The following is a 10,000-nucleotide window of genomic DNA, read 5'->3' as shown; positions in this document are numbered from 1 at the left end:
AAATAAACACATCGTATTATCATTATATCTTTAATCACTTCATCATTAATCACTTCATCATTATATCACTAATCACTTCATCATTATATCACTTCAGAAAGATTTCAGTGGAAATAAAATCTTACTGCACTTACTGTCTTTAAATATAAACACATTGTTTTTGTTATTTATTTGTTTAGTATAATCTAATAGTTTAATTAATGAATCAATGAACTAATTAACTGCTGTTGTAGTAAAACCCTGAGGGACAGGGTGGAGTTACTCTGACTGCTGAAGTGCTGACACTGGAGACTCCTTCCATAAACATTAATAAACAACCGAATCGTCCCCGGAACGAGCTGTTGCTATAGAAACGATAACGTATTAGGACCAGCGCGTTATTTATATATAAACCTGTGATGTGCAGCTGCGCTTCTGTCGGAAATCTAATCAACACTTTCTTCTGAAGAGTCGCGGTCAGCACATTACTGGAATATTTCCGCTCCGCCTGTGTTCCGTTCAGTAGGAGGGTCCCTAGGTAGAGGTACAGAGGTCAAGTGTGTCTCGTTTAGAGGTCCGTATTAGGACAGCCCTTATTTTGGAGGCGTTTAGAGAAGCTCGGTTAAGCGTGAGGAGTAAACAGGAGAGAGTATTATGGGACGCAGTGCTGATGTTAATAAAGTTTTGTGGAATTGAATGTGTCGTCAGGGGAAGCTGACGGCTCGAGAGAGAATCGCTCTGCTGCTGGATCCCGACTCGTTCGTGGAGTACGACATGTTTGTGGAACATCGCTGTGCGGATTTTGGGATGCAGGCTGATCACAACAAGGTAGACATCAGCGTATGAGGAATTTATCACAGCGATACACTTCCAGTTCATACTGTCCTGATTAGGGGTGTGTGTGTGTGTGTGTGTGTGTGTGTGCGCGCGCGCGCGTGCGTGCGTACAGTATCCAGGTGACAGCGTAGTCACAGGACAGGGCCGGATCAACGGCCGGCTCGTCTACATCTTCAGCCAGGTGAGTACCAGACGATCTCTGACTCCACCCTTTCCTGATAACATGATGTCACAGGATATGATGTCACATCTCTCGTCGTCTGTTCTCAGGACTTCACCGTGTTTGGAGGGAGTTTATCGGGAGCTCACGCCCAGAAAATCTGCAAAGTGAGTTCTGTCTGTCTGATCTATCTGGGCTGTGTTTTGAAGGTGTGTGTGTAGAGGGTCAGAGGTCATTTAGGACATGCGTTTCTGTGTGTGTGTTGTAGGTGATGGACCAGGCGATGATGGTCGGAGCTCCGGTGATTGGGCTGAATGATTCGGGCGGAGCAAGAATCCAGGAAGGAGTCGAATCGCTCGCAGGATACGCGGACATTTTCCTGGTACGTTTAACTGCAGCTAGATAAACAAATACATAAATAGATAAATATAAGAAAACTGACCTCCAGATACACTCTTCCTCTGTCTCCCTCTCCCTCTCCCTCTCTGTCTCTCTCTCCCTCTGTCTCTCTCTCTCTCTCTCTCTGTCTCTCTCTCTCTCTCTCTCTCTGTATCAGAGGAACGTGTTGGCGTCAGGGGTTGTTCCCCAGATCTCTCTCATCATGGGGCCGTGTGCAGGAGGAGCCGTTTATTCTCCCGCCCTCACTGACTTCACCTTCATGGTCAAGGTGAGGCTCCAACATGCTAACTCCACCCACTCTACCTGTATGTAACTCCTCCCACTCTACCTGTATGTAACTCCACCCACTCTACCTGTATGTAACTCCTCCCACTCTACCTGTATGTAACTCCACCCACTCTACCTGTATGTAACTCCACCCACTCTACCTGTATGTAACTCCACCCACTCTACCTGTATGTAACTCCTCCCACTCTACCTGTATGTAACTCCACCCACTCTACCTGTATGTAACTCCTCCCACTCTACCTGTATGTAACTCCATCATATTCCAGTTTCCTTTTCATCTTGTTTTGTATTGTGTGTGTGTGTGTGTGTGTGTGTGTGTGTGTGTGTGTGTGTTCAGGACACATCATATCTTTTCATCACAGGGCCTGACGTGGTTAAATCTGTCACTAATGAGGACGTGACACAGGAGGAACTGGGAGGAGCCAAAACACACACCTCTGTGTCCGGTAGGTTCATTAACAATGTGTTTTATGTATATAACTTCTACAACTTATAGATGACCCTTAATGCTCTGTGTGTGTGTCTGTGTGTGTATAATATCTCTGTAGGTGTGGCTCACAAGGCGTTTGAGAACGATGTGGATGCGTTGCTGAACCTCAGAGAGTTTTTTAATTTCCTGCCTCTCAGTAATAAAGACTCTGCTCCGGTAACCGAGTGTCACGACCCGAGGTAACCCCTGCAGCTGGGACGATGGCCGTGAATATCGTGCTGTTTATGAATTAAATAGTTCTACAGTTAGACATGGAGTGTGTGTGTGTGTGTGTGTGTGTGTGTGTGTGTGTGTGCACGTGCGCACACGCTGTTTCTTCCTCTCAGTGATCGCCTTGTTCCTGGACTTGACACACTTGTTCCCTTCGAAAGCACGAAGGCCTACGACATGCTGGACATCATCCATGGCGTATGTCTGTCTCGCACACACACACACACTTAGCAGTTAAGAAATTCTTATCTCTGATTGGTCAGATGAAGTTGTTTCACGGCTTTCAAAGATTTGTTGTTTCACGGCTGTGGCTGTTTCAGGTCACATGACGCGACACTGAAAAGGTGTTTTGACACTATGGATTTGGGACGCAGCCACAGTCAACTGCTAAATAAGATGTGACTCAGTTAGCATGCTATTTTCGGTGATTGGTGTTTATCTGTTAGGGTGTAAAAAGCTTAACCTACCGATCATTTCTGAGTTTATGATTGTGCACTAATTAGTGCCCTTTAGTCTGATTTGTGCATTTGGGACGCAGCCTTTTCAGAACATTTGCACTCTCTCTTTTAGATCGTAGATGAACGTGAGTTTTTTGAAATCATGCCCAACTACGCCAAGAACATCGTGGTGGGATTCGCCCGCATGAACGGCCGCACTATCGGCATTGTGGGTAATCAGCCCAAAGTAGCTTCGGGTGAGAGAGAAATGGTGACAAACACACACGCACACACACGCACACTGTCAGTGTACTCACACTGAGCCTCTGTGTGTCTCAGGATGTTTGGACATTAACTCCTCAGTGAAGGGAGCACGTTTCGTACGCTTCTGTGACGCCTTCAACATTCCCATCATCACCTTTGTGGATGTTCCTGGGTTCCTGCCAGGTAGGAACACACACCTTACCGTGGGAGTGTCTGAAAGCACACGCCCTATTCACTACATGGTGCACATGAACACGGAGCTTATTGTGTGTGTTACTGCAGGGACGGCGCAGGAGTACGGAGGAATCATCCGACACGGCGCCAAACTGCTGTTCGCTTTCGCAGAAGCTACGGTTCCTAAAATCACCATCATCACCAGGAAGGTGCGTGTGTGTGTGTGTGGGGCATTAAATGTGTAGTGAAGGTATTGAGAGGGATAATTCCGAGCTTTCAGTGGTGTGATGTAAGAGTGTGTCTGTGTGTGTGTGTGTGTTCTGCAGGCGTATGGTGGTGCATACGACGTGATGAGCTCTAAACACCTACGTGGCGATGTTAATTACGCCTGGCCGTCAGCCGAGGTGGCCGTGATGGGAGCAAAGGTAAAAACTTTACGACGCTGTGATGATTTTATTATTTTAAAATATATGTAATATATTGGCACCCAATGAATTCATATGAGAATATATTTAAAGTATTTTCCCATTGATATTTTACTTTTTTTTTAGTAGACCTGGGTGACTAGGAACAGGAAATTGTCCAACCATGACTTCCTGTTTCACAGGCATATAAATATGAGGTAACACATAGGCCAAATTCCCTTAGTCATTCATAACAATGGGTAAGAGCGAGGAATATAGCTGTGATGTGCAGCAAAAGGTTGTTGAGCTTCACACAATGGGGCGTGGCTATAAGAAAATAGCACACACGTTGAAAATGCCCATTTCCACCATCAGGGCAATAATTAAGAAGTTCCAGTCAACTGGAGATGTTATGAATGAACCTGGAATTGGACGTGTGTCTATATCGTCTCAACGCACTGTGAAGAGGACGGTTCGAGTGGATAAAACATCTCCAAGGATCACAGCTGGAGAACTGCAGAAGTTAGTTGTGTCTTGGGGTCAGAAAGTCTCCAGAACTACAATCTGAAGTCACCTACATCACCACAAGCTGTTTGGAAGGGGTTCAAGAAAAAAGCCTCTACTCTCATCCAAAAACAAACTCGAGCGTCTTCATGTCTGTTGAAGCCCAGCACGCACCCCAACAGCTGCCGGTCGCCAACATGCTGGAGAACCCAGACCTGAAACGGCCGATCTCTCTCCTGAAGCGTGTGTCTCTCTTCCTCTTATCCTCGCCTCGCCTCGTCTCAGTGCAACACAGAATTATCACTAAGAGAATTCCACACAGGTGTGCGTTCCTTACCACTCGCCTTCTCTGGCTCCGCCCTCCATTCACAAACCAGCACACGCCCCCAACTAAACATCTACTATTATTGATCAATAAACAGAACAATTTTAAAAATATTTTAATAAAAAGTTACATTATAACAGTTATACTAACGTACTAAATATTTTGTTGTACACGTTTAGTAAATTAGATCATTTAAGGGGGAAAAAAGAATCATCTTATATTGCGTGATTTTGGTTTTTGATGGCTGTGTTGCATTGTGGGGGATAAATAATTGTTGTTGCTGTTAATATTATTATTATTTTGTTTGTGTTTTGTTTTCCCAGGGTGCTGTGCAGATTATTTTCAGGGGAAAGGAGAATCAGGCCGAGGCGGAGGCCGAGTACATGGAGACGTTTGCTAACCCTTTCCCTGCTGCTGTCCGAGGTATACAGAGAGACAGACATAGACACGCACACGCGCACACGTTAATTACATGTTAGTGCATTACATTGTGGTCACTATGGGAGGTTCTGCTGATGTACTATGTAGTACAGTAGTGTGTGGTTTCTGACTGAGCCACAGGTTTGCTCAAATGTGTGCAAAGTAGTCTGGACTACAGACAACGGGGGGGTGTGTGGGTGGTTTGGGATACAGCCCGTGTCTGAGGTTGTGTTAAAAAAAAAAGTAAATAATAATAAATGTTGCCCGAGGCTGCATCCCAGTCTGCACGCTAGCAGACAAAGTTTAGGAAGTGTTCCCGGTTGCCTGCCACTGTCTGTCTGGGCTGCGTCCCAAATCGCTGCCCTGCTGTGCTAGTACCTATGCTGATATAGAATGCAGTGTTATATTTTTTGCTAAATAACGCGGTAACAGGCTGCGTCTCAAAGCACACACTCAAGCACTAAGTGGTATTTTAACATAGTATCTTTATAATGCACTACTTAGTGAGGTAGGGTGTAGATTGGGACAGGGCCCATAACTTTATGTAGGGTACATGCACACTGAATGTGACACACACTAACAGTCTCTACACATGCGCAGGGTTTGTTGATGACATCATCCAGCCGTCCACCACGCGCATGAGGATCTGCAGAGACCTGGAGGTTCTGGCGAGCAAGAAACAGAGCAACCCGTGGAAGAAACACGCTAACATCCCGTTGTAGCCCCGCCCACTGAGCACTACACACTCCCTCTCAGCACATTAACACACCTACTGTCACTTTTCTGTTGGATAAACGAATAAACACCCTGAACACGGCTCCCTGTGCCTCAAACTCTGCACACACACCAGCTAGCAACAGCGTTTACCTAGCTTCAGTGGAAATAGCTCGTTTTATGGTGGTATTTGCGAGCTAGCTAGCTGTATTAGCTAATGTATTTCAATCACAGCCACTTGTCCCAATGCTACTCAGCTAGCTTTAGTGACTAGCTTCACATTATAATTCATTTCCAACATTAATAAAAAAGTATTTTTTTTTTAAAATTCCAGCACAGTTTCTTTGCGTAAGCAGCGTTGGTAATCATGTGGACAGTTTCAGCCAATGGGACATCATTCGGGACTTCAGTGGGCAGAGCAACAATTTCTTCATTTTATGTTAAATGCAAAAACATATCTGTGTAAAATAAACTTTATGAATCACCGACCAAACATCAGCAGAGAAGCGGTCTGACTACTGATCTAAACCTGTAAGCAAGCGTGCTCTGATCATCAGCTTAAACTGAGGGAAGGTTCTAGATTAATTTATTAACATATATGTAGAGGTCACTATGGCTGGATATTAAACTCTGAGTGGATGGAGAAACCTGGTCATAATCCTGTTTATTCTAATTCAAATGTAAATACACTACCAATTGATCAGATCCATGAAGGGGCAGTAAAGGAAGGACTGATCCGTTAGGGGGATTCGAGAGGCAGTAAGGAGGCAATAAAGGGTAATAAGAGGTTATAAGTAGCCACAAGGGTTCAGTAATAAATTAATAGAGATTTATTAGTTGTTAGGTTATTATTCTTCCATTACTGAGTTCCATCCCATTGGCTTCTGCTCGTCCAAACGCTGTGCAGTACGGGGCTTTAATGAACACTGATGGACAGTAAGGGACTTTATTGGACAGTACAGGGCTTTATTGGGCAGTAGGGGCATCATGGATAGTAAGGGGCATTATTGGGCAGTAACGGACAGGACATGATGGTCAGTAAGGGGCTTCATTGGACAGTAAGGGGCTTTATTGGGCAGTAAGGGGCATTATTGGAGAATAAGGGACAGGACATGATAGTCAGTAAGGGGCTTCATTGGACAGTAAGGGGCTTTATTGGAGAATAAGGGACAGGACATGATGGTCAGTAAGGGGCATTATTGGGCAGTAAAGGGGCATTATTGGGCAGTAACGGACAGGACATGATGGTCAGTAAGGGAGTAAGGGGCATTATTGGGCAGTAACGGACAGGACATGATTGTCAGTAAGGGGCTTCATTGGGCAGTAGGGGGACATCATGGTGAGGAGTTTAAGGAGGTGTTATTGGTTGTAAAGGTCACCGAGGGGCAGTATTGTAGATGTCCCCAGAGGACAGTAAGGGGTCATAAAGAAATCTAAAAGGGCATAGGGTATTTTTAATGTAGTTTATTGTAAGTATGTTGTATTCGTTCATCGAACACATGGGTAATTAGGTGCAGTATGGTGTGTGTAGTGGGGCAGTTTGGAAGATACAGGCCTGTAGTGGGGCTGTAAGAGAAGGAGAGGGGCAGTAATGCCTCATGGTTCTACAACATTGAGTCTGTAACACAGATAAACGAAGTGCACTGAAACATTCATCATGTGAATTCAGGAGACTTTTGATAAACTGCTGGACAGATCTGCGTTCCAGAAGAGTTTACCAGACAGTCATGTGATCATCTCTGCAGTGTTTATTTGATAGAAGAGTGTTGTTAGTGTTTCAGCACGGCACGGTTTACTGCGGTCACTCCAACAGAGCCACATGTGAGTCTGGAAATCCAGAAACGCTCACAAAGAAGGAGGGAGAGAGTGACGGATGGATAATACGGATAATACCCTTCAGCATCAGACCAGTGATGAGTCGCTCGCATGTGTCCGCCTCTTTCTTTCTTTCTTTCTTTCTTTCTTTCTTTGGCAGTGCCATTATGCATTCATTTACCTTCAGTAACCACTTCCACACTTCCATGGAAACGTCTTTTCAGCATCTGATCTGTCTGCTGCTGTGAATGGTGAGGCGTGTGTCTGACTCTCAGCCGCTCTCGGCTTTCTTCTTCTCTACAACGTGAACGTTGTAGCTGAAACATGTTACACTACCATCGGTCCACACCAAAACAACTAAATCTACATTAGGGAAGATTGATCAGATTTTGGCGATACTGGGTCTTTAAAGGTTTAGTAGGTGGAGTTGAATGATTTATTTAATTTTTTACACTTTGAGACTGCCCCCTATTCCAATTTACACAAAGCTCCTCCCACAGAGCCTTTAATGGTTCTGGTAGAGTTAGCATTAGCAAGTACTGCTATAAAATTACTTTGGATATTCAGTGGAATGAAGCAGAGTTAATTGATTATTTTCCTGCAACTGCACGCCCCCAATTGTTTTATTCCTCTTATACCGCAGAACTTCACCTATGAGTACAATTCTTTTAACCTTTATTTAATGTTGTGAAACAAGTTCTCACTTATTTTATAGTTCTAGTGATTAGTTACAGTTCTTTCTCTCTCTTTCTCTTCCTATCTGTCTGCCCTGATCAATGTCACGTGACACGCGTGATCTGGATTTATCTGTGAAACGTGAGTTAGATGTGTGAAGTTCAGATTTTTGATGGTGGCTTTGCTTACACGCATGTGGGCGGGTCTACGAGTTGAAACGCAGCCACTGGAGGGCGTCAGAGACATTTGGCTTGACTTTATATACAGCCATGAGAAAAATGCGGGGCTTTCACTCCTAGGGTTCGGTAGTGACGTCATCGGTGAAGGGTTTGAAGTGAATGCTTTGATCTCTAATGATTAATCCTCTGTTCTGTAAGGCCTGATCCACTGTGAACACAGAACAGCTCTGTTACAGTTATGGACAAAAACTAAACACCAACTCATTTTATTTATTTATTTTTATTTATTTCAAAAAGGGACAGTGTACATTAATCATCATTCATAAATGTAAATGTGCCCAGGTTAGCCTGAAGGATCATTTTCATTGGTAGTCCCTAATGAGTGGGTGCAACAGATAGACTGGCAGACAGACAGACAGGCAGACAGACAGATTTGGTGTGCTGATGTTGTAAAGGTTGATTCAGAATAAATATTATAATTAGGATGGAATATGTGTGTTCAGGATTTTTTTTTTAATGTAAACGACGCTACACTGTACCTGCCTGCTGGTCATCAGCATGCTCACACACGTTTAGTGTGTGTGTGTGTGTGTGTGTGTGTGTGTTCAGGGCTGCACAGTGACGTGGCACTGAACTGACAGAAAACTCAACTCTTTCCAACAAGACTTCACGTGTTCAGTCACTTTTTCCAAATTCCATCATGGTTTTACTCTCTGTGTGTGTGTGTGTGTGTGTGTGTGTGTGTGTGTGTGTGTGTGTGTGTGTGTGTGCGTGCGTGTGGTTAGGGATTGGGGTGCATGTTGGTCCTCCGTGGAAAAATGCCTCTTAGAAGAAAAACAAAGTGGATGAACCACCTCGCATGCAGTGTGTGTGTGTTTTAAAAACATTGTATAGTATGCATTAACAGCAGCATTAACAGCAGCAATACTACAATTACTAACATTTCATGGCAACCAAACTGTAATTAATTAATAATATTATTAATATTCAAAACTTGCACAAATAGCAGAATTAATAACATTAAAATACAATTAATAACACTGTTAATAAACAGTGTAAATAACATTATTACAGTCATGTTCGTAACAGCATAATAAAATATTAATAGAAATAAATAAGAACATTAATAACAGCAGTGATAACACAATACAGTAAAACCAGCAATATTATCCTCTTAACGTTTGTGTGGCAGAAGCACATTAATTCATCAAAACTTAATCACAGCTCTAAATCAATGCTCCGCCCACAATGTAACCATGACAACGAGCATAAATCAACGTGTAGGCTATGCTTATAATTATGATTTGCTGTAGCACGCAGCTCAATAAAAATTTGAGAAAGGTACAATGTGGACGTGTGGAGTTTTAATTTGTTTGGAGACCAAGCTGAGTTACCGCAACAGAGTGTGAGCATGACCCTCCGTAACCATAGCAACTATCATGTAACGGGAGACTAGGATTTAGTTGTGATTTGGTAAAACTTTTAAACCTGGTGAAGTAACCAGTAACCATCAGATCAGCCTGCAGTGAGGATGAAGGAGATCAGGTCCTGCAGAGCTCAGCATGTCTCTGGCAGCTGTAACAACACACACACACACACACACACACACACACACAGTCTGTGGTTCAGGCATTTAAAGAGCCATTTTTCCAGACCAACGCCAAAACTCATTCACTCAACCATCAATCACAGTGTTACTGAGTGTGTGTGTGTGTGTGTGAGTGTG

The 10,000-nt window shown here is 43.7% G+C and overlaps 1 protein-coding gene across 1 annotated transcript in view; it reads left to right on the top strand.

Annotated features, from left to right (window-relative positions):
- Positions 1-5,708, top strand: part of pccb (propionyl-CoA carboxylase subunit beta) — a 6,128-nt gene extending 420 nt beyond the window's left edge. Inside the window, exons 2-15 of the mRNA XM_053647584.1 lie at positions 688-807; positions 929-997; positions 1,087-1,143; positions 1,245-1,358; positions 1,533-1,643; positions 2,001-2,109; positions 2,212-2,332; positions 2,480-2,561; positions 2,934-3,057; positions 3,140-3,247; positions 3,347-3,447; positions 3,565-3,663; positions 4,795-4,894; positions 5,492-5,708. Coding sequence (XP_053503559.1) covers positions 688-807; positions 929-997; positions 1,087-1,143; positions 1,245-1,358; positions 1,533-1,643; positions 2,001-2,109; positions 2,212-2,332; positions 2,480-2,561; positions 2,934-3,057; positions 3,140-3,247; positions 3,347-3,447; positions 3,565-3,663; positions 4,795-4,894; positions 5,492-5,613 — 1,437 coding nt within the window. The 3' untranslated portion in view covers positions 5,614-5,708. The remainder of the gene's footprint in view (positions 1-687; positions 808-928; positions 998-1,086; positions 1,144-1,244; positions 1,359-1,532; positions 1,644-2,000; positions 2,110-2,211; positions 2,333-2,479; positions 2,562-2,933; positions 3,058-3,139; positions 3,248-3,346; positions 3,448-3,564; positions 3,664-4,794; positions 4,895-5,491) is intronic.
- The last annotated feature ends 4,292 nt before the right edge of the window (positions 5,709-10,000 follow it).

This window comes from Ictalurus furcatus, chromosome 17 (assembly GCF_023375685.1).
Source record: "Ictalurus furcatus strain D&B chromosome 17, Billie_1.0, whole genome shotgun sequence".
In the NCBI taxonomy this organism is placed as follows: domain Eukaryota; kingdom Metazoa; phylum Chordata; class Actinopteri; order Siluriformes; family Ictaluridae; genus Ictalurus; species Ictalurus furcatus.
Note: the sequence above shows the minus strand (reverse complement) of the source record. Positions and strands in the feature narration are given on the sequence as shown.